This window comes from Sceloporus occidentalis, unplaced genomic scaffold, assembly GCF_023333645.1.
Source record: "Sceloporus occidentalis isolate IW3139 unplaced genomic scaffold, rSceOcc1.0.p SCAF_99, whole genome shotgun sequence".
Lineage (NCBI taxonomy): Eukaryota > Metazoa > Chordata > Lepidosauria > Squamata > Phrynosomatidae > Sceloporus > Sceloporus occidentalis.
Window position 1 is genome coordinate 2,588,215 of NW_028317079.1, and position 25,126 is coordinate 2,613,340.

Here is a 25,126-nt window from a genome sequence, read left to right on the forward strand (position 1 = left end):
CCATCATAAATAATAATTTGAACAATGAAAATATATTATAAATAAAAGAAACCCCGTATAAACATGGTTTGGTACATACTTTAGTAGAAAGCGGATTACTGGAAACCGTTATTAAACTTAACATTAACAATGCAATCAAAACACACACAAATAATGGATTTTAAATGAATGTTATATAAAAACACTCATTAAAATGGGTCACATTGCAAAATGTTATTTGAGAGTATTTTTTATTTGTACTTTATTGCTATTCATCAGCCTGACGGGCTGTGTTTAAAGAAAGAACATTATTGAAATGCTTGATTGTTCCATTATTAGGATTAAAATAATAGCCGGCAAATGACACCTATTGGAAGCAGAGACGTACCTATCAAAGTAAAGAGCTTTTATTGTGTTTATTCACGGGTCCTGTTCTTGTATTAATATGAAGGGGCTGATTCCCTTTCTACAATAAGAAATACAATGATCTGATGTTATTTGAATTTTGGATTCATACGTTGAATCAGTCGTTACATATCACATTTTATAACAAGTTTGGTGTCTCATTGATTTCAAGAGGAAATTAACATGATCCGAAACAAACACGTTTATAGATATATATTTTATAGTCTGTGCTTTACAAATCATACCTCCAACAGCTCAAATGGCCAAAGAGGGACACTTATTTTAGATCAACTTTGTATGTGGTGCTTTAGCTCCAAATTACTTGACTAGATATTGATACATATCTGTAATCTATGCACCCTGTTCCATGCGGAATTCCTAAAATACTTTTTTCTTGCTCTAGTTTCAAATGCTAGTTATTTCCTATTCAGTATTTATTTTCACTACTCTGGGTCTTTTGCCCTTTAGGGGACCTGATCTCTACTGTCGAGGGGTTACTCTATTTCTGTAATATAATATAGTATTATACGTTATACTTTTGGTCAAAACTGATAATGATGCTATTGTTCTTGCCGGACAAAGGATTAAAACTTTTCAAGTAAGTTACTTTTTTATTTTTTTATTTTTTTTACAGTGTGGCCTCTGGGTTTGAAGGTATGAAGCAGCAGGAAACCTGCAACAAAATCTTGGAGAGGTTGCTGGAAGATTATACTAAATTCTTTGAAAGTGAACACACTGAGAAAAATGGGCTGCGTGAAGATATGGCAAGAATCATTACTGTCAAAGTAAGTAAAAAAAAAAAAAAATGTCATTGCCTTTTGTTTATTACTTTGAGCTGTGCTCACCTGGGAGTTATATAAAAAGACGTTAAGCTCCACACCAGAGGAGAGAACAAAACACTCCTGCAGAGAAGAAGAGATTACAAGAATACAATATTGAGAATACAGTACATTTTAACGTTTTTCTGCATGCAAATGCATAGAGGGATTCACATTACTCTCCCCTATGCCACCCCCACCCACACACACCGCCACCCACACACACCGCCACCTATTTGCCTTGGAGGAGAAGTATTTCATCGGATAGCCCAGCAGAGCAAGTACGGGATGCTCAACATGATCCGGCTCTGGCTGGATAGCTCAAGAAAGTCTAATGAAATTCCACCTTGTGAATGTGCAGAAAGCTCTCCCATTGAGATCAATGGAAGTGATTTCCTGTCAGTGATTGGCTGATTTTGGAGCAGAGGGTGCATGCATTATGTATTTTTGTCTTCTTTTAAGTGAAAGAATGCATAATAAAGTACTTACAAATATACAGCCATCTCAACATGTCCAAAGCTAATGTAAAAATAAAAACACTCTTTAACTAAAGAGAATGTTGGTAATCATGGGTCTATCTGCAGCTCCAACTCGGACTGTGAAGTCAATGACATTTTCGCACAAAAGCCTGATCCCTGCTACCATGCAAGAAACCAGGGAAAAAATAAAAGTTTCCCTGGATAAACTATAAAGCATTGATATGGTTGTCCCCTAAATCTAATTGCAGCAAAACTACAAAAACAGTTTCAATAGGAGCAGTTTCTCATTACAAGCCCCAAACCATCACCAAGTCAGTGCTGACTGTCTGTGGGCACAGGCAGAAGGAGATGTGCTTTGCCAAAACAAATCTCCCACAAGCCAAATAGTTAAGGATGGGGAAAGAGTAAATGTGTGTGAGGGGGATTCTGCAGAATCTTTCCATGCATTTACATGGGAGAGGGTCCATATGAAAATGTAAATGGACCATTTGGCTATCCTATCCAATGTGTGTGATGGCTGGAGTGTCCCGTTAATATCCTTGGTAACACATAAATAACTCATTGGTTCGGCATAAAGGGCATTGAGCAGAGTTCATAGGTTTCATGGCAGGCAAGTTGGTAAAGTGCCCGGTTCTGTTGGGAAAAGAGTATTTTTAGTGAGATTAAGGGTCTGTGCTGCAGTTTGTTATTGATTATCTTCATCTACTACTCACACCGTGTATCTCTTTCATGCTGTCTATCTGTGAATGTCTAGAAATGTAGTCTTTGAAGTTGATATATTTGTCACTTGGCGGATGCCAGGTAATATTCATTCCCTTGAAAACATTAAACATTAACAGTTTTAATGTTTTGGGTCATCATAGTTTTTACAGGAGGAGTTGCAGCTAAGAGTCAACACAAGTTTTTAGAAAACAACCCCTCACTCAACTTATCTGTGCTCTACATATTGTTTCCATCTAAAACACTATGCAGATTTATTTGAATGAAGGTTTGACTCTATGCATGTGGAAATACCCCCAGAATATCCAGAAAACCTACATGGCCAATGTTAAGTAAGATACTGTTTTTCTTCTCTTATATGAAAGAAGAAAATGGCATAACCAACCCTTCATGCAGTAGTCATCTTAAATCTGTATTTTGGTGTTCTGTGCCATACCTGAAAACATGGAGCTATCCTAGAGACTTAAGGCCCATTGCATTTGTGAGCTGGTGTATTGTCACATGCATACAACACTTAACCCTGGTTACTCCCCAACCAATTATAACCCTTGCCACAATTCATTCATTCTTGGGCGGAGCAGTTACTTCTATGATTTTTCATGGTGACATTCGTGTACATTGTGTGAGTGACATTGTGGTGTCACATTGTGGAAGTGGGAAGAAGTAAGAAGAGAGAGACAGGTCATTGGAGGAAGAAAGAGGGTGGTTGGGAGAGTATTTGCATATGAGAGTAAACATATGGGGGCAGAGTTGTTGAGGGCCTTATAGGCCAAGGTCAGGAGTTTGAATGTAATTCTGAAGTATAGGCGGCAAATGGAGTGATTGGTACAGTGGGGCAGCAGATAAAGAACAGTGGAAAAAAAAAGTATGGCAAGATGGACTGGAACAATGAAAGGCAGGAGGAAAGGAGACCAATTGCAACAATCCAGAAGTGATATCACAAGGTAGTGGATTTTATTTTTGGTTGTTTCTTGTGTAAGAACGTATTCTCAAGATGTTTCTCGGGTGACAGTAGCAGGTAGGCTAGGTGATGGTAGGCTAGGGCTATAAGGCGACCCATGGTAGCTTTCATAATTTTAGTGTTCATTTCAACATAGCAGAACATGTCCCTGAATGTTCCGTAGCCGTATTATGTGCGTGATTTCACTTGGCATTGCAAAAAAACAAACCTACTTGTTCAAAACTCATCACATTTTATTTGGTATCAGAACATCTGCACAGCTGCACACCACAGGCCTGTGGTCTGATGCATAACTCATTTTTTAAAGCATCCAAGTATTTACAGCATCTTTTCCCTGTAATTTGCGTCATAGATGCACAGACTTTATTTTCAAGATGTGGATTCACGTTATTCCTGCTTCTGATAGTATTAGTATGTTCTTCGCTTGAGGTAGGATTCCGTGGCTTGGTCCATCTCCCCTTACCTTCTATCTCACGTCATCATACACTGCTTTGCTCCTCTTGTATGAGGAGACACACAAAATGAAAATCTCATACTTTCAGTCAATCTAGGAATCACTAATTTCCTAAAGATATTCACGTAAACTGCCAATTTGCATTAATGGTGCACCTACGGGACATCTGCAGCCAAGTCTCAAGTGCAGATGGAAGATTGATTTCCACAGCTGTCAGGTTGATGAGAGTCTGGCAGACAGTGAGAGACCTAGATTAACTCTGTAGCTATGCACAACTAGATACTTTTAACCAGATTTTCAAGTTTAGGAAGTTAGCTCATCTAGATGGCCTAAGCAAACAAGGAAACATCACAACAACTTCCAGAAACCTCAAGTACAATAAATATATGTTATGCATCGCCACATAGAAGCCACCATTGTCGCCCCTTCCTGTTTTTCTTAGCAGTTTAAAAAAAAAAATATATATATATATATATATATATATATATATATACCGTATTGGCCCGAATATAGGCTGCACTTTTCCCCCCCACTTTAGTTCTTTAAAGCGGGGACTGCAGGGGACCTGGATCCTCCTCTCCGGCAGCCGTGGACGTCTACGCGATTTGCGTAGATAACTTTCGCTGCCAGATCTTCCGCCAGGGCTTGTATGGTGGAGCACCGGAAGGTTATATCACGCCGGTGCTCCACCATAGAAGCCCCGGCGAAAGTGCCGGCAGTGGAGGTTGCCTACGCGTATCGCGCAGATGTTCACCAGCTGCGGCGATGCGCGTAGACAACCTCCACTGCCGGCACTTCCGCCGGTGCTTCTTCAACATATGCTGACAAACTGATAGACACCAAAAATGTTAAAATACATGTATTTCTGTTCATTAGATGAAATACTGTTTTAGCATTCCACTAATGTGTATTTTTTCTTTAAAAATATTTTTTTCTTTAAAATAGCACCAAACTTTAAGGGTACGGCCTATATTCGAGTCAATACAGTATATATATATATATATATATATATATATATATATATATATATATATATATATATAAATGTGCTAGACATTTATAAGTCACAGGCAGATGTAAATCTTATAACTGTGAGGGCACATGACTTGTTATGTACTACAGTACCCATGATTCTCTGGGACAGGAGTAGCCCCAATATGCTTTCTAAATCAGGTGACCCTGAGACTCTTGAAATATTAACCTTTTAATAGCCCATTATGAAGATTGGAAATGGTGACTCCTCAAATGGGTTAACCAAATGGCTCTAATACCTGTCCACATGGAAACATCGAGACCATGTTACATTAACCCTTTACATTAACAGTAAATGTATTCACTGTATTATTATTATTATTATTATTTACTTTAGGAGTATAATCCAGAGAAGCCCCTTTGTCCTGAAAAGAGTGTTGAAGCGGATGACCGCATCCCATCCCCAAGGACAAAGGTGTGGTGAGCTTTATCAAAGTTACATTTAAGATAAATACTTGAAGAGTATTTGTGCACCGTTCATGTGGTAGATGCATTAATATTTAACCAGTACACCTGATCTTGTGGTGAAACATAATTTGCGTAAATGCGATAAAATTAGATTAGTGGTCTTCCACAATTACTTGGCTATGGGGAAAGTATGGATGGCAGGAGAAGCAGCTGTTATTTTATATAAACATCTTGCATATGGACAAATGGTACACATGGCTTTAGTTGCTTCCACCAGGAAGCGGGAACAGAGTGTAAATCGTACTTCCATTGGTACCTTATTAACCCTATTTATTGCTACATCAGTGACACTTTTTATTGTTTGGAGAAAAGTGCATCAAAGATTGATGGTTATCTTGTCCTAATTAATGCAAAGCTTGGGGATGTTTTCAGATCTAGACATCTTAAATCTTATAAAAAAATGCATATATTTTATAGTTTTGTTTGACAAGGTTTGGAAATGTGATAATATAACTGCTTCAATTTGTCAAATTTCAACATTGTCAATCTTCCCATAAAAAGACAAATAATTTAAAAAACACAAATTTGGTATGGGATGCAATAAAGTGCTTACCTAAATGAGTTACACAATTATCGTGATGCTAGTATGGAAGAACCTGCTTCAGAAGGAAAATGTGTCAATGGAGGTGGGCATGCATAAAAAACGCAAACTCATTACATGGCAACTTTTCCTCCATAGTAAAGAAAAGGCAAGGAACTTGGGCGGATGCCCTGGCTAATAGCCCCTCGGTTTGATGGCCTGACACTACCTTTGGTGCACACAGAAGCCCAGCATAGGGTGACTAACTTGGTTGCCAGAGCTGGAGAGCTCATCAAGTTAGGTTAACATCTGCTTGAGCGGTTTAACCAACTTGGATGCTTTTACTGTATTTTCATTTTTTACTTTATATATCCCCCCATATATCACATATATAACATTTGTATTAAATAGTTTTTTATTAAATTCCTAGGAGGTTGTCATTGGCTGTCCCAATAGACAATCGAATAATTCCGTATTAGAGCTTGACAAATCATCATCTCCAAGAAGAAAGGTAATAATATAGTTTAGTCCCAATGTTTCCAACCTCAAATGTTCTGTCCTTTTTTTTTTTTTTTTTTTTTTTTAGTTTCACTACTGTAATCCTCTTCTAAATGCCTCTGTGTATAAAGCATATTTATTGTGGTTTCTGGCCAGAAGAAAATTTGCACATTGGGTGCCAGAAGCTTCCAAAACACAGAAAGTAAACTTTATTTTTGCAGCATTAAAGTTCCAAAGTCAAAGAGCAGGATGTGTCAAAGAGGATCTCCTCTTCTTGTAGAAGGACCACTTAACCAGCTAAGATTTACATGGCCTGTTCTAGATTACAGTCAAAGCAGCATGGCCTTATACTAAAGAGCATTGGATAACCCTGTTAATGTCTATTGCTCTATGTCTTCCCTTCATCACCTTACTTTGCGTACTTGGATTTGAAGAGCTGAACTTTGGTGGAATCTACCAGTGATGAAAACATAAGTTAATATACCATAGCATTTTTACCAACCTGGGCCCTTTTTCACCAGTTTAATTAACACTCAAATAATATTTCTTTTTTAGGAGGTTCTTCTTGACAGCTGCATCGGGCAGTCAGATAACTCCAAATTAGATGTTGTCAAATCATCATCTCCGAGAAGAAAGGTAAAAACATTTATTTCTTTTTAATATCACCCTTCTAAAGTATACTGTAAGTTTGTCACAAAAATGGGTAATAATGTAATGTGTTTACAAATGCTCTTTAACTCTGCAATAAACAGTTCTTTCTAAAACATGTAAATGAAAGGGTTTCCCTGCATAGCAGATGTTTATCATGTAGCAAGTCTGGGACCTTAATAGGAGGGAATGGAAAATTACTGACTGCACATTTGCTTGCCAAATAGATGAACATAAGTCAGCAAGTGTACTATGCTAGGTCAGAGGAAGTGTCAGAAATATATTTGCGAAACAAGCCAGTTAGAGACATTGATGTAGACGTACGGACTTCTTATAAAAGATAAATGCTTTCATCGTGAATATGACACCAACACATAGAACTATTCCTTTCCAGTAGCCTTTACAGCTGGTACTACTTACATTGCTAATCCCTAAAAGGCACAGTCTAGTCTGCAAAATTGTATTTTTATTTGTTGGAGAAGAATTGTGTATGGACTGCAGTGCATTTTACTGCAGGCATATTGGACTTCATTCTTTAGTTATTGGAGTTAGAATGTGAGATGCACTGGTGCTACCACTTTAATCTGAATAGATCTTAGCCCCCACTCCACAATCATATTAATAAATCTTTTCTGGATGGGACACACGACATTTTGGACAATGCAATGCTTCCAAATTTGTGGGAAGTTTGGGGAATTTTCTGTTCCAGCATGACTGTGCCCCACTGCACAAAGCAAGGTCCATAAAGACATGGTTGGAGGAGCTTGGTGTGGAAGAACTTGTTTGGCTGGAGCAGAGATTGTGAGCCAGGCCTTCTAGTCCAAAAGCAGTGCCTGACCTCACAAATGCTCTACTGGATGAATGGGCAAAGAATCCCACAGAAATACTCAAAAATCTTGTGCAAAGCCTTCCCAGAAGAGTAGAAACTGTAATCGCTGCAAGTAGTGGGGGACTTCATATTAATGTCTATGCATTTAGAATGCGATGTAATAAAAGTCCATGTTGGTGTAATGGTCAGGTACTCAAATACTTTATCTATATAGTGTATGTTTCGGAATGTGTGTGATTACTCGTGCACTCTTACAGTGCTAGTGGAAATATCAAAATACTGGTAAATATGTATAAATATCAAAAGGGTTAATCAGGAAAAACTTCCCATCAAGTATACAAGTGATGATTCCTGCTGCATGACAGAGCTGGACTCCCAAAATAGTGGAAGCTGTTGTAGCTGCAAAGGGGGGACAACTACATATAAATGTCTATGTATTTATAATGTAATGTCGTAAAAGTCCCTGTTGGTGTAATGGTCAGGCATCCTAATACTTTTGTCCATATAGTGCAAGTACCGGGCAGAGTGTTTCACATAATAATATCTTTCACTTTTAAAGACTTAATTGATCAAATAATGCAAGTACAAAGGTTGGTAAGTACGTGACATTTTTCACTGCTACACAACCTTCTGTAAATTCACACAATGAATAAACATTTCAGTTGGTTGTATTGTGCTTCCTGAAACATTTTGTTTTGACTCTGGATAATGAGTTCCCTAGATCTTGGCTGATTCCCTGCCAACTCTTTTTAAGGAACTGTTTAAGTGTTGTTTCACTTCAGTTACTTACTATGGGTAGGTGTGTGTGTAGAGGCTCACATCAGGATTTTACATACGTCGGATAGAGCAGCACTCGAATTTCAGCAGCTGCTTTGCAAATATCGGCATTCAGAACAATTTTGCGAGGCTCCAGTGTAGGTAATAATAATACATATTTAAGCATACCTGGGAACTCTCTGGGTTTGATCTGGAGAACCCCCAATCACAGTCAATACCCAGTACTCTGGGTCGTGGGAAAAGGGTCCTGACAGGCCCCACTCTCCGCCCATTTAAGTGAGGGTGTTTCCCACAAAGTCAGGGGGGAAGGCCCACTGACATCCGCGGGAACGCCCACTGACATCCGCGGGAACGCCCACTGACATCCGCGGGAACGCCCACTGAAAATCCGCGGGAACGCCCACAGACATCAGTAGGCAGTCCTGGCCGCTTCCTGCAAGAATAGGCTCCGGGAGCCCACAAGTTCCCAGGTATGTATGTAGGATCTGGGTGATTTATCATTTTGCACAGACCACATCATGCTATATTTGGTCCTAACAAATTTTTTTTAGGTAGAATGCTAATTTATCATTCATGATTCAGTTTCCTTTTAATTTGATAGTTAACTAGTACATTGTTTTCAGGTAGGAAGTTTATTTTTTTTGAACCAGGTATACTAAGGTACAGGGTGTAGTTATGAGATAAAATAGCACAGAACAGGGTAAATACAATATGTGTTTGTGAAATTAAAGTGAAAGTCACGCACAAAGAAGAGTCTCAGAACTGTATGAAACAAAACCGCATTCAGTTTCTATGAGCAGGCTAAAAATAAACAGATTTTCAAAGATCACCAGCTGATGGTCTCTCTGCATTTGCTAATTATTTCCTGTGTGCACGTCAATTCTTGACAGGGTACACAATGTTTAAAGAGCAGGAAAACCTCAAAGCATCAATCGGGTTACTGACATGGGAGCAGGCATGAGGCACCCATCACAACCTTGTACTTGTGCTATTCACATGGAAAGTACCAATTTTAATTGTTTGCTGAAACAAGTCAAATTCTGCCTAGTAACAAATTGGCAGAACGAACATTAACGTCTGAATTGGATACCATTTCAGTGATTTTCTTAGGATAAGTAGTAACACTTAGTCCATCTTTTAGGTCTATTTAGTGTACAGTTGTGTCAGCGAGTTGACTCATATCTCAACATTTGTAATGACCTAAGAGAGACGCTTTTGTTTTAGACTAGGGGGAGGGTGTCACTGAAAGGTTTTATGTGATTTTGTGACCTATTCATAGCTATTTATTACTGTGACTTTCAGGGCTGTAGAACATTGTGATGTACCCACAAGTTCTAGTAAAAGAGGAACTTTAGGGGATTAAAGAGGGACAGAGGAAGTTGGCACTTAAAAAGGGACTCCTAAACTTGGGATAATATGGAAATGGTGGGGCTCAATATGGCCCTTCAGACACTAAAGAGTGAGTTGGAAGGAGAGATACAGTCTCAACGCACTTCAACTATACATGGTGAAGGTCCAGCCCTGCCAAAATTGTTCTTTCAAGAAATCTCTGTGATGAACGTATACTTCATACTAGGGCAACCAAGCTCTTTTGCAGAAGAAGATCACAAAGGCCCTTAAAGCATACTACTATTAAGGACAATGGGTGGTCCATAAACCCATTGAAAACAATGTATTTTGAGCCCGTACATGGACGGGCTTTGTCATTAAGGGGTTACTATGTTGCAATCTTCATCACCTCCTGGAAACTTTAGCAAATAAACCTTCCTGAGCTGAAACTGTATCTTTCCAGCAAACTATCACTAAAGTTTAGTGAATTAACTCCTGTGAGATTATATCATGTGCCCTGGCCATTTTAGGAGCCACAGTTATGCTTGGAATGTTATTTGGTATAGCATGATCCATACTCAAGTACCTACTTTAGGTCCCTTTTGCCACAACACACAATATTGTATGAATAGTGTCCTACCCATAGAACCCCCCAGCATCTCCAGTTTGGAACATTCACAATTGTTGGGCTAAATCTGGACTGTTCTCATAGCTGATTTATAAAGCTTGAGCCTTTATATGAGTGTCCATGTTCCTGTGCCGTGGAAAAGACAACCCAAAACATAAGAAGGTTCTAGTGAAGAAAAAAAAACCAGCTTGTTTACACCAGTGTTTTTCCTCATTTTGTTAGGCCGTACAAATTGTTCTGTTATGATCTACAAATCAAGTTTCAGATTCTAACGTCCTGTCAATATGCTTTATCTTCTCTTCCTGTATTGTACTGCAGGCTGTGTGTTCTCCTTATGACTCATCTCACTTTGTGGCGCACGGTTTGCTGATAGAGTGCTGTTTTGCCACAAGTCCTAAACAAATGTTTCTAGCACAGCTGTTTGCTTCTCGTCCCATGTTAATGGCTAAGGCACAGGTGTTTGTTGTGTTCATCTGTTGATCTGTATTTCCTGGCCATCTAGGTTGAAGTGCGACTGCCTGAATTTACTGTGCCTCAGCCAAAAACATCTGAAGGAATCCCCCAGACCAGTGCGCGCGGTACAGAAATGGCAGCCTCTCCTGAGGACATGGACCTACTGGATCACATCTCCTTACCTTCTAGCAGCACAGAGTCCGTTCACAGGTTAGTAAAAATTTCTTCCTGTTAACTCCTTGCACAGAATTCCTTTATTTGAATTATGGATCCAGACATTTTGTATTTTTCATGGTGTGTGTATATATATATATATATATATATATATATATATAATGTGTGTGCATCAAAAGAGCCTATAACAGGAATTATGCAAATTAGTTACTTTGAAACAGTATTCTATTATGATGATGGTAACTGTGTCAACTCCAAAAAAACCTCTATCCCTCTATATATATAGTAAGCTCGTTTGAGCAAGGCCCTCCTCATCTGTTGTCTCTGTAAGTCAATTTGTTATGTTACATACTACTTCTAATAACCTGTCTACCCATTGTACAGCGATACGGAACTTGATGGCGCTATATTAAATAATAATAATAAAGTATAGCTCATAAGCTCACATGAATGAATCCTCAGCCTGTATGGAAAAACATGCTCAGTTTTGTTGTAGCCCATTTGTAGCTTTAATAGACAAATCTAGTCTTAAATTAAGCTACAATGGTTTGCCTTTTTGCGTTCTGCTCATTTAAAAGCATATTTGATATTGGGCCCTATGTGGTTACGCTGTGTCTCTATGCATTCTGTAGCGCTAATTCTTCCACTGTGACGCGCATGCATTCAAACTGCAAAACGCGAATGAACCTAGTGGCATTGTATCCAACGAACTCGGTGGCCTTGATGATTATGCAGCTCAACTAAATGGTGGGTGATCCATCACCATCATTTTTCTTGTGGGAAGGGATATTTCTATATTCAGAGTACTCTACAAAGAAGTCACAGATAGAAAACCATGATATGAAAGCAAAACATTTAACCTGCAGAATCTTTTTATAACCTTACTACTTGCTTACAGAGTAATTTGAAAGAAAAAAAAGATATTAACTAAAAAATTCAGTATTGATTCTCTAATTGATAATTCTTCACAGACGGCACAGTAAAAAGCTCCTGTTGCCCACGTGTCATAAAATCATCTTTTTGATTAACCCTGGGCAAATATCCTTCTTTTGAGATTCCAGATATTTTTTTCTCTTTAGAAACGAAAATGGCAAAATAGGCAATTGTTTCACAGAACAATAAGTTGTAAACGTGGTCGATGCATTACCTGTTTTTATCACGTGCACAATTAACAATAGTGTTCTACCATTTTTATAATTGAACCATGTGCTTTCTGAGTATATATAATTATGTGAAGCATTTTCAGCATTTTTGGTTGATTATTTTTTTGTAATATATAGGTGAATTCTAAAAAAAAGAATTGGTTGCTTTGGTGTTTTGTGCATTTGTTTGATATGCTAAGTAATGAAATATGCCATATACTTACCCCATTGAAAGGGATTTTGAAGGTCAGGAGATTCTAGGGCTGCATCATGCCATGTTCAAAAGATGTTGTTGAACTGTTGTAATGTATTAGTCTAGAAAAGGGTTACATAGCCTGTTCTATGGTTCTTGAGCTCCGCTGACACACTGTCTGAGCCGTAGTGACCGAAAGAGGTTTGGGATAGTTGTGACTCTTCCCAGGAGTGGTTGCCAACAATTATTCAGGAAGTCACCAAGGACCTTAGAGCAACATCTGAGTTAGTTTAAAATGGAATTCCAGCCCCCATTGGAATCCTTTTCCACTGCCCACTACATAATTTCCATGTTAGGGACTAGTCAGGGGTGCCGTCCCTGGTAGTGTAAAAGAAGGTAATGTTTTCTTGGTACTGCACCACCAGAGGTTTGGCGTAAAACATCACATGTTGAAGCCCTGACTAACTAGCTGTGCAAAATAGTAAGAGAGTCACATGAGGTTGGACCCCCTGGAGGGTGTTAATAATCAGGCCCTTTGAGATTGAGGAGTTAGTTGGACTTGCACCTTTTCAGTTTCTATATCTATTCCACTAACATAAAAATTCTGTCACTATAAAAACACGAAATATTTCACGGATGTCTGTAAACTTTTCAGATCACAACTTTCAAAAGTTCTTATTTTGTGCTGCCTTGATTAAAAACGACACAAGATACTGCTATTGTAGTATGTGACAAAGGGCTTTTTGTCTTACTAGTTAGCCTTCCGTGACCATAGCCAAATAACAAGATATCCAGAATTAGAGAGAATAGTTGTATGAACATTCCACATCTGACAAGAAAACAATTTGGAACATAATGTTCAACACACTGAAATGTTTGCTTGGAGGGTTCAGCTGTGGCTGACAAATATAGACACATTTGATGTGATGTCCTGGCTGGCAGCAGTTTGGTTCATGGGCCAAAGTCTGATCTTATTTTTTTCTACCGACTTGGCAGAAATGATACATGAGCTCCCTGTCACTGTGCCACTGCCAAATCAGTGCTGTCTGTCCTGCACTTCTCAAACATTTGTTGTGCTCCTAGTTTTATTGGCGCCTTATGTCTCTTTCCCAGTTTATTATAATGTATTCAGTCAATTAAGAAAATGAACTCGCAGTTGCCTTCATTGCCAGTGTGTTTGTGTGGTGGGGTGCTGCAATGAATATCCTATGCCAGTGATTTATTTAGTAGCCAAGAATTTTAGGTGTCAATGAATTTTGGAAATGACACTCTACAGTCTCAACCCCTCCAATTCTTCTCTTTCTCAAACCTGATTTATTTAGCTGGATGCCCCCTTATGTATACCTTCATTTTGTTGGGGGTGGGTTTTATCCAGCATTCTTGTGCTGTGCGGCACGCAGGGTCTAATAAAAGGGATTTTGCCAGAATGTGGTATTGTATCCTGGCAGACTTCCTTTCTTATGGTCTTGCATAGTACATGACATGAGAAAATATCTGCAAAAATCTTTGGGGGTACCACCAGCCAAAGTGGAATACTTTTGTTGGGGACATGGTTAAAGGTGTGGACCATGGGGTGGTCACAGGACTTAAAAAAATGACCCGCACCTTGAGACCTGTTGAAGCAGAACATTGGGATATGACATCAAACATGTTTTTTTCTTCTACAGCTTAGCTGATAGAGTAGGGATGCTTTTATTTCCAGAACCTACCAAGAATCACTACTGGCCGCAAAATTGGAACCGTGTGACAGTCAGTTAAAATCAGGACTGTCTTGAGGAAAATGGGACACTTAGGATATAAGGATGAGCTATGGGTTTTTGGGGCTACATACCTCCAAATACACCCATTGTAGCAGTTATATTACTTTAGGAGCCAGGAAAAGGTATATATCGGCTAAAACACACAGCAAAGACATATGCTTCTCCATAGATAATAAGGGAAGAGTATTTGATCGTTCATTTGATATACATTAAAATCACAATAGAGATCAAGTGGAAGTTCACAAAAAGGGATCCTCATAATGAAAGCAATGTTGTACTTATAAGCAAGACATTTATCATATCACACACCACAAGTAACATGCCAGGACACGTGTATGTTACAGTCTGGTGTGTGTTTTTGCGTAACCAGTTATGCATTCACTTATTTCAGTACGTGTTGTGAAGCCACTTTTTTCTTGTGTACCTATAATCATAGGCTGCCTGAATTCTGGGATTTGTCCTGGTAGCAGCATCCATAGTGTGAGAGGATATACAAAATACAGCTTTGCCTATTTTAGTTATTTGACAATGCAGCCCAGTCCCACATATTCTCCAGTTCAGGACTTGAGAAATACCTTTGTTCCAATTGTGTCATCCATAAAAATTCTACTGTTCTATCTGCCTAATGTATCAAAATACCTGGGTACTCATTGTGCCCCAGGTAACACATTTATGACAGCTCTTTGCTATTCTTATTTCCAGTTATCTCGTACATACTGAAAATTTCTTCTCAGAAAACTCTATCAAGAACCCCCTTAAATGAGCACAGGCAGCTCCTTCCTTAGAACAGGTGGACCTATCATAATGACTGAACCACTAATTAATCCATCTGCGCGCATCATAATTGGCCATATAATTAACATTTGACAAATGGAATCCATTTAAGCTAGATATCTGCTTGTTCTACATTTCCCTTTTTACAAAGCACTTTTTGTCCAGTTCAAGTTTAAATGGAATGAAGTGACATCACTCACAAATTATATTTATTAACCTACAAAATGTTCTCATTTAACAAACGAACAGACATATTTTCTAGCACGTAGCACCTACCATCTGTGATGCCAAAAGTGAATTCTCAGATAATGATCAAAACTCCTGGATTAAAACCTTATGTTGTGTGGCAGCAGCATCCTTGTAACACGAAGAGCTAGTACTTGAGCAAATGGGCATATTCACCTATTCCACTCCTGGCATCATACTTGGGGACTCTATAGTTTGATCCTAATTCTCTGGGTGAAGCTCTGCTCTCCTGGGTCTCTGGGTCAGTTTCTTCTTTCATCAAGCAGGGGAGTGGTGTTTGGCCACACCCACTCTGTCCTTCTCTCATCCACTCAATGTTGTTTGGACCTGCCCTTATGTGTGGCTAGCCCCACCCCTTCAAAAAGCCACTCCCCCCAGAAGAGGTAGAGTGCAGGTAGCCTACTCTGGGAAGTTGCCAGACATTTGTGGTAGAAGAATACCTATGTTGAAGTTACACATATTTATAATAATCTTGCATCAATTTAACTGTGATTTGTTAAGAAAACAAATGCTTATAAGTAATGTGTTCTTAGTCTGTGCATACATTTTGTTAATGGTAATTAGGCATCCTAAATCATACCCCTGTGTTGTAGGCCTTTACAGTAATTCTATCCATTCACAGTCCCTGCTTAGTTTACTTGGAATTTGCATCAGAATGTTGTGTGTTCTGTGTGACATAAGAGGAGCCAAAACGGTGATTGAAGGTTGCAAGAGATTATCTGTGCTTCAGGGTTGAAATAGTTTACTTTACAACTTCAAGATATCATAGGGGTGTTACAGAGATGGCAGTTAATCTCACCACTGGAACACCAAGGCTAATAATAATTTTATTTCAGCATGTAGGTGGACATTATTGCTGGAAAAGTAATGTAGTATGTGTGTGTATATAAGTATATGTGTTTTGTACAGTTGTGTGAAAAAAGTACACCCTCTTTGAATTCTATAGTTTTACATATCAGGACATAATAATAATCATCTGTTCATCCAGTAGGTCTAAAAATTAGGTAAATACAACCTCAGATGAAAAGCAACACACAACATATTGTGCTGTGTCATGATTTATTCAACAAAAATAAAGCCAAAATGGACAAGCCATGTGTGAAAAACTAAGTACAATGTATGATTTAATATCTTGTAGAACCACCTTTAGCATCAATAACTTGGCATAATCGTTTTCCGAATGACTTTATCAGTCTCACATCGTTGTAGAGGAATTTTGGCCCACTCTTTACAATGTTGGGATCATTGTTCTGTTGCTTGACCCAGTTTAGGCCAAGCTTTAGCTGACTGCCTCACATTTGACTCTAGAATACTTTGGTATAAGGAGGAGTTCATGGTTGATACAATGACTGCAAGGTCCCAAGGTCCTGTGGCTGCAAAACAAGCCCAAAGCATCACCTATCCACCATTGTGCTTGACAATTGGTATGGGGTGTTTGTGCTATGCTGTGTTTGGTTTTCGCTAAACGTGGTGCTGCGCATTATAGCCAGACATCTCCACTTTGGTCTCATCTGTCCAAAGGACATTGTTCCAGAAGTCTTGTGGTTTGTTCAGATTCAATTTTGCAAACCTGCCCATGCTGCTATGTTCCTTTTAGAGAGAAGAGGCTTTCTCCTGGCAACCCTTCCAAACAAACCATATTTGTTCAGTCATTTTCTAATTGTGCTGTCATGGACTTTAATATTTAACATGCTAACTGAGGCCTGTGGAGTCTGAGATGTAACTCTCTGATCGTGGAGTGAATTTACTGGAACGTCCACCCATGGAAAGATTGGCAACTGTCCTGAATGTTTTCCACTTTTGAATACTCTTTCTCGCTGCAGAATGATGGACTTTAAATTGTTTGGAAATGGCCGTATAACCCTTCCCAGATTGATGGGAAGCAACAATTGCTTCTTGAAGATCATTGCTGGTGTCTTTCCTCATTGGCATTGTGTTCACGCCAGTGTTCCCTCTAAGCTGTGCGCTTGTGCGCGCACACATAGCTTTTTTAGAGAGTGCACATGTCCAAAAATTGTGCGCACAACAGTTTTTCCCAAAAAAAGAAAAAAATAATAATTTTTTTGAAACTTTATGCGGCACGGACATTTGTGCGCACAAAATTTTTGCTCTGTAAAACTTTTTGCACAAGAGAAATTTTCTGCGCACGTCAACTAAGAAATATTAGATGGAACATTGGTTCACGCACCCGAATGTTCTAGAACAGCAAATTGCTAAAACTTGGCTTTAATAGAGGTGATCAATTAACCAAAGCCCTTTCATTAGCAGCACCTAAGAGTAAGGGTATACTTAGTCTTTCAGGCTTCTCCATTTTGGCTTTATTTTTGTTAAATAAATCATGACATGGAATATGGCATGTGTTATTGTTCATCTGAGGTCGTATTCACCTAATTTTTTAGCCCTGCTAAGGAACACAATTGTTGTTATGTAAAAACATAGAATTCAAAGAGGGTGTACTTTTTCATACAACTGTACATATGTATATGTATTTGTGTATACAGCAATAACATTATGACCACTGATAATGTAGTGAATAACACTTTTCTTGTGGGTGGGATATACTAGGGAGCAAGTGAACATTTCATCCTCAAAGTTGATGTGTTAGAAGCAGGAAAAATGGACAAGCGTAAGGATCTGAGTGATTTTGACAAGGGCCAAATTGTGATGGCTAGGCAACTAGGCCAGAGCATCTCCAAAAGGCAGCTCTTGTGGGATCTTCCCAGTCTGCAGCAGTCGGTACATGTCCAAGGAAGGGAAAGAGCTGAACCGCCGTCAGGGTCATGGACGGCCAAGGCTCATTGATGCACGAGGGGGGTGAAGGCTGGTTCATGTGGTCACATGCAACAGATGAGCTAAATGTAGTTCAAATTGCTTAAAAAGGTAATGCTGGTTCTGATAGAAAGGTTTCAGAACACACAGCGCATCACAGTTTGTTGCGTATGGGGCTGCGTAACTGCAAACCAGGGTGCCCAGGCTAACCCCTATCTGCTGCCAAAAGAACCTACAGTGAGCTTGTGAACATAAGAACTGGGCAACGAAGCAATGGAAGGTGGACTTGGTCTGATGACTCATGTTTTCTTTTACATCAAGTGTGTGCCCATGTTTGTGATGCTTACCTGGAGAACACATGGCACCGGGATGCAATGGGAAGAAGGCAAGCCGGCGGAAGCAGTGTGATGTTTGGGCAGTGTTTTAATGAGAAACCTTGGGTCCTGCCATTCATGTGGATGTTACCACTACCTAAGCATTGTTGCAGACCATTTACAGTATCGTGGACATGGTATTCCCTGATGGCATTGACCTCTTTCAGCAGGATAATGTGCCCTGCCACAAAGCAAAAATGGTTCAGGAATGGTTTGAGAAACACAACGAGATCAAGGTGTTGCGTTGACAAACAAGTCCTATCCATGGAGGCCCCACCTCGCAACTTAAAGGATCTGCTGCATCTAATCTAACGTCTTGGTCCCAGACCAAGTCCATGCTTTGATGGGTCAGGGCAGTTTTGGCGGCAAAACAGGGACCTACACACTATTAGGCAGGTGGTCATAATGTTATGGCTGTTAGTTGTGTGTGTGTGTGTGTATGTGTATATATACATATATGAAGGAGCTTGGGAGACCTATTTACCGCATGTTAAGTGTATGTTCTACATATTATACTTGGCTTGGACCCCTCAATTCCTGAGTGCAGCCCTGATTAGGCTGGGGTAGCTGTGTTCGAAATTGACATTTATAGATTATTTATTATCATTTTTGGTGTTATTTTACATGCCCACCTCACCTGTAGTTTCTGTAAGTCAATTTCTCATGTGATATATTACTTTTATATGTCCTGTTTACCCTTTGTACAGTGCTGTGGAATATGATGGCATTATATAAAGCAATAATAATTATAAAGACCAATTCATTTTTAATGCCCGTGTTCTTCTGAAAACTTTTCTCTTCATGAACCTGGCAGGCTTATGGATTGCTTTGGGTACTTGTTACTCATTAGCAAATGTTATTGTGCAACAAAAAAGCAACCAGTCTATGCCAAGAATGCCAACCTTAAAATGTTTGTATCCTAGTAGCATTTATGTTCATTATTCCCCTGGAAGAAAGCATAAATTGCTAGGCTTCTGTATGTTGTTGGAACATATTACAGACTTAAACAATAAATCCACGGTACAAACGATCTGTTCTTATAGCCGTAATGTGTAGGAACAAGCCGAAGTGTGGCTGCGAGCCAGTCAGTCTGCAGAAACTTGAAGACGTATGCTTGGCAGTACTTCTTGTTTGTTCCCTATGAATAATAGAAGGCCATGCACACTTGTACATTAACCCTTTCAGTTACAAACTTTGGCAAGGCCAGATTAAAAATTGATATGCTCCTAGGCACGAGGACTTCAGATTCACGCCACTTCTGGAAATGTTAGAGAGAAAAAAAAGGATATACATGCATTGAAGGAACATATATGATAGGGACTGGTTTTATATGTCAGGATACCACCTTATGTAGGGCTTTTTAGATGCAGGACTAGGATCTACAGAGCGTAGGAGTATAGGTTTGGCAGAGTAGAGAAGCAAATGATGAATGATGGATCCCTTTAAATGACATGTCGGTTAATTTGGGATTTATTGGCTGATGTTACTCGTCTGTGTTTTACTGACTTCCAGCCATATATTTGATTTATATATCTGGAAGTCTCAGAATATTTGTTAGAATATATTGTTCCAAATGCAAAGCATGCGGACAAATATGTTGGTGGAAGCCTTGTCCTTACACTGTCATATTTTTGGAACTGACTACGTGAGCTGACCCTTTTAAAGGATAAGGACGTTTTTAAATGACAGCTTTGTTGTTGAGTGGCATAAGGGGCCTACTCGATCTAGTTTATGGACATTGTAAAGGTTTTAGTCTGTAACCTTGGATGGCTCTTGAATGAGCAATAAACCATTTCACTTAAGCTGTGTCAGAAAGAATAATCTGTAAACTGAAGGATCCATTTCCAGGTCATGTAGATTTAAAAAAAGAAATAGTTGTAGTGATCCCTTTGGAACCAGCTTCAAAATAGTAAAGTCCTTTAACACATGCTTAATAACATTTAGGAGCTGAATCATGCGTGCCACATATCATGAACCAGCAGAAGCTCACCTAGTCTCACTCGTTATTAGATTCAGGATAGTTTTATCCCAATCTCATTACATGCATAAATTCATTCACTATATTAGCCTTTATCACATGGCTGTAGGTTTGCATTGAGAAAGGGTTTAGCACACCCCAAATATCTGCAGGACCCACTTGTCTGCCATGTAATGTATTAAACGTGTGGATACTATTGCATACAGTGCCTGAGCATTTGTGGTATTTCTGTTGTTCTATGTTACATCTAGCAGTTCTGCTGGGAGGCTGCTCCACTTAACTACCACCCACTTGTGCTAACATTCCTCCTCATTTAAAACAAACTTCTCTCCAGATACTTTTGACCATGCAAACCATTTTAGTAGCCCTCCTCTCAACTCTCCGATATGTCAGTACCATTCTAGGATTGGGGTCTCCAGGTCTGCTCACAATACAGATTTCTGGTCAGATTTCTAGTCAGCTACTGCTGCCTCCATCTATACAACCCAGCACCCTGCTTGCTTTTTCCGACGTATTGCTTTGCCTGCTTTCCTTTAAGTCCTTCCTAAATCCCTCTCTTCTGTTGACACTGACAGTGTCCTCAATGCTATAGTCAAGTGCATTGTTTACATTTATCAGTATCCTGTTTACTTTATTGTTATATAGATGTATAGAGGAGATGTTTTACCAGCCTTCCATTGGCCTTAGAGAACTGTAAATCAGTGGGTGTTTCCAGAGCTTAAGTGGCAGTAACAATACTTCTAACTACAAGTTTATATATATCATGTTTCAAGGTATCCTTGGTAATAGACAACAGCAACCATAATATGTACATTACATGAATATTTTTTATCTTTTCTTTAAATTCTTTTGCATATTTTTGCTGAACTTGTTAATTAGCCCCAATTATCTTAACAAAATAATGGGTCGTGAATACAACACAAAAAGGATATCATTCATGGGAAAGTGCCACCAAACTTTGAGAAAAGTAAAGTTTATATCCTTTTATATACCTTATAGAAAACATTAAAATGTAGAATTCTTGGAAATGAAAATAGAGCTGTTCTTATAATTGGATATTTATGACAACAGATGCCAGACAAAATGACATTTGGGATTTTCTCCAACAGAATGTTAAGGCAGATCATTCTCTCACTGAACCAGTAAGGCAGTAGATCAATGTATTTGGTAATTTTCATTGACATTCACACTTTCTTGAGGCTGAATTATATCAAGATGAGAAACACCCACACTATGAGCGTCCCTCAAGCGAAACGATTGAGAAAAGTAGTACAGCTTTACCAGCCTTAGGAGGTCTTAGGACTCAATGACCTTCTCATGTGAAAATGACCAAGTAATGCATAGCAGATATTGCTTCCTAATTTCAGCCTTGTGTTTTGTATTAATGGGTGTTGATCCCCAGTATTGCATATGGGTGTTGATCCCCAGTATTGCATATTTGTGTCCAGTCCCAGCTTTTCTGCTGAAGCTTCAGTAAAAAAAAGCCGTAGTATATTTCAAATGTAGCCTCAAGTAAGGATTATGTGGTCTCTGTATAATCTCATTCCAGCTCAATGAATCTTTATAGGGATGCTCCAGCCATCAGCAGAATCCCCACTATCCATTTGCCACTTTCCCTGCCCCCAGGGCAAACACAACTCTTGTTTAGAAGGACGAGTTACAGGGGTCTAATGAGACGCTCACATGCATAGAAAGCACTTGGCTGCTTTATCCTTTTATATAAAGACTATGTGTTACAACATACTTCATTTGGAATTCTTCATTGGTGGGGCTGCTTGGGGTACTGGAGCTTCCCTTTTAAAGAGAAAATCAGACCAGTCATTTATATTTGTTAGCACACCACTACATAACACTATCACATACATATACAGCAACAAAACATTGTTTTTTTTTGTAAACCATCGTATGGGGCGTCCGCTAACACCGGAGGTGTCGTGAGCGTTAATGACTCTCATTGTTCCCATAGTAACAAAATACTTTGTTTCTATGTCATTGCATGCTTATTACATAATCATTTGTTAAATGATTCACAACAAGCACATCGCGCCTTATGATTCAGCAAAGTTCTAAGAATTTAGTTAATTACTATTTTTTTTAATATTGGTTTGGGAAAGATGGGAATTGTTTGGTAATTAAATATATAATTGCATTTACTGGTTATTAAAAAGAAATGGTCACTTTTTGAAAGCGTTGATATTGTTTAAAAGCATATTCTACTAGCAATAAAATATATAAATCACCTCACCTGTCATTTCTGTATGTCATCTTGTGTTCATACCTGGGGACTTCTCGGCTCCGGCTATCCGTAGCCTTCCCTTGCGGGACGCAGGCAGGACTGCACACTGACGTCGGTGGGCAGTCCCGCTCATGTCGGGGGGAACACCCCCATGTAAAGGGAAAAATGGGCGGGGAGCAGGGCGTGTCAAGACCTCTCTTCCGCGACCCAGAGGATTCGGGTCTTTACCCGGAGAACCGGAGGAGCAGCGCTCACCCGGCAATCTTGGAGAGTTCCCAGGTATGCTTATGTTATATACTAATTGTTATGCCCTGTCTACCCTTTGTACGGCCCTGCAGAATCTGATGGCGCTATGTAAAACAATAAATAATAATACAAAGATACAGCTATTACAACAAGTATATAGAGACCCTTGGAGTGTGATTGTTGTTGTTCTGGCTGCTTTGAGTACCATGTGAAAGGCTGTATCACAAACTATGATGGACAGCTGCATATTGAGGAGGGCAGAACACACTTACTGTCCTAGACCCTTCCAGAATCAGCTGGTTTCTTCTCTGTCTCTTTCTCTCTCTGGCATCTCTCAAATGAGATAGCGTGTTTATCTCTGGCTCCTGATACACCTGTCACATTTCTGTGTACCTTCCGACAGCCTTGTTTACAATCCCCCACTTCTTTACATATTGTGTGCAACACATTAATTGGGTATATAGACAACGTGCATATTTTGCCTATATTATTTCTCAAGATGTATATAGCACCATCATAGTCTGAAGCACTTCCAGTCTAGAAATAAAATAAGGTGTGAATTGTGATTAGAATTTTGTGTATCCAGTTTCCTTCGATGAAAAAGGTCCCGTGACCTAAGTGAATGAATAACAAATAATACATTCCTAGGTGTTTCCCAGGCTAATAAATGAATTAGCTGTGTGTTGGGATTGTGAAGCACCTGCTCCTATGGGCTTTACTGTACACGATGAAAACATTTATCTCCCCGTGCACTTTGTTCTCATTTCACATTCTAGAACATGCTGAAACTTGTCACATTAAACATAATTAATGATGCCGCATAGAGAAATCGGCAAGCAATAGTCACTTGTTATCAGTGCAAAGGATATTGACTCATATGTTTAGCACATTTTAAATGATTAAAATAAAAATCTTTTTTTCATCAGAACTTTTACCTACATCCTTCATGCTTCATTCTTTTACATTCCCGAGGCTTTATATAACTAGTTCTGACCAGATCAACTTGGCTTATATTGGCTTAAATCATGCAACAAAACTAAATTTTTTTGAGCAAATACGTGTACAGTATGTCAGTGGCATGTTTTGCCAGTTGGACAATACCTGGAACGCAGTGGCCACTTGTAAATAAACCTAAGCATGAGTATTGGGCACCATTTGAATCTCAATAAATTTTACCCCCAGCCTACTTGTAAAGCCCATAGTGGGTATTTTTTGTTTGACCCCCAATATATATATATATATATATATATATACATATATATATATATATTTGCTGTCATACAGTAATCATGGCTCTTGTTGGTTTGAAAGATGTTAATTTATTGTTAAAAATAAAACAGCATTACCGCCGAGAGGCCATTTTGTTTACTGTAAATGGAGTTTAACGTAATATGAGCCACAGTCCCAAAAATAAATGTACTATTGAAAATGTACTGGAGGTTATGTCAGGAATATGTAGTTGTCCTGCTATATATCATGTCCGGGAACATGACTGGGTGCTGTGGAAATGCTGGAACAGCTTACTGAGAGCTATGGCCTCTCTGGAATGAAGTGACAGTAAGCAGTTTCAGAAGACAGTCTCTTCAGGAATCACAAGCCAAACGCCGCAAACCCACACAAAACACCAACCACTGTTGTGAAGAAACCATGTACTATATTCTAGCACTGTGGTGATTTGTTCACCATGGAACAAAGCTTTTTTATTTATTTAACATACAGTATGTTCTAAAAAAACAATTAGAACAAAACACACGTGTTTGTATTGAACAATGTCCCGTGTCAAGCTTTTGTTAAAGGTGCTGTTCCACCTACTGTGATGAATTTAACGCTTTTGTATCCAAATGCATTAGATATCATTCCTAGCGCCGTTGATTGCCCAATCCCATTTTAGAAATAATTCTTTAATCTCAGTCAGATTTTTTGGCTGATTTGTTTAACATGCTAGAAAGCGCCTCAAACGTTTTGTCTGAGGTAAACAAGTTTAAGTCCCCGTGTTAAGAAATATACCTTAAAGAAAAAAAGGTTACAAATGGCTGTAGATTTTAGCAATGTTATGGTCACATTTTAGCGCTGTGTCTACCGGTAAGTAGTCTTTCTGTTACACAATCACAGAGGAAATAGAAATAAACGGCTACTTAGAGGTTTACAGATTTGACATGTACTGGGATAATTTGAATGATCGTTGTCTGTGGTGTTCTTCCTGGAACCTTCATTCATTAAGTACTTGGTAGACAAC

General features: G+C 39.0%; 1 protein-coding gene across 1 annotated transcript in view; it reads left to right on the plus strand.

Moving 5' to 3' along the window:
• Window positions 1–25,126, plus strand: part of LOC149284105 (protein FAM13A-like) — a 77,980-nt gene that overhangs the window by 14,044 nt on the left and 38,810 nt on the right. Inside the window, exons 5-8 of the mRNA XM_089497153.1 lie at window positions 1,019–1,169; window positions 6,267–6,347; window positions 6,890–6,970; window positions 11,048–11,208. Coding sequence (XP_089353279.1) covers window positions 1,019–1,169; window positions 6,267–6,347; window positions 6,890–6,970; window positions 11,048–11,208 — 474 coding nt within the window. The remainder of the gene's footprint in view (window positions 1–1,018; window positions 1,170–6,266; window positions 6,348–6,889; window positions 6,971–11,047; window positions 11,209–25,126) is intronic.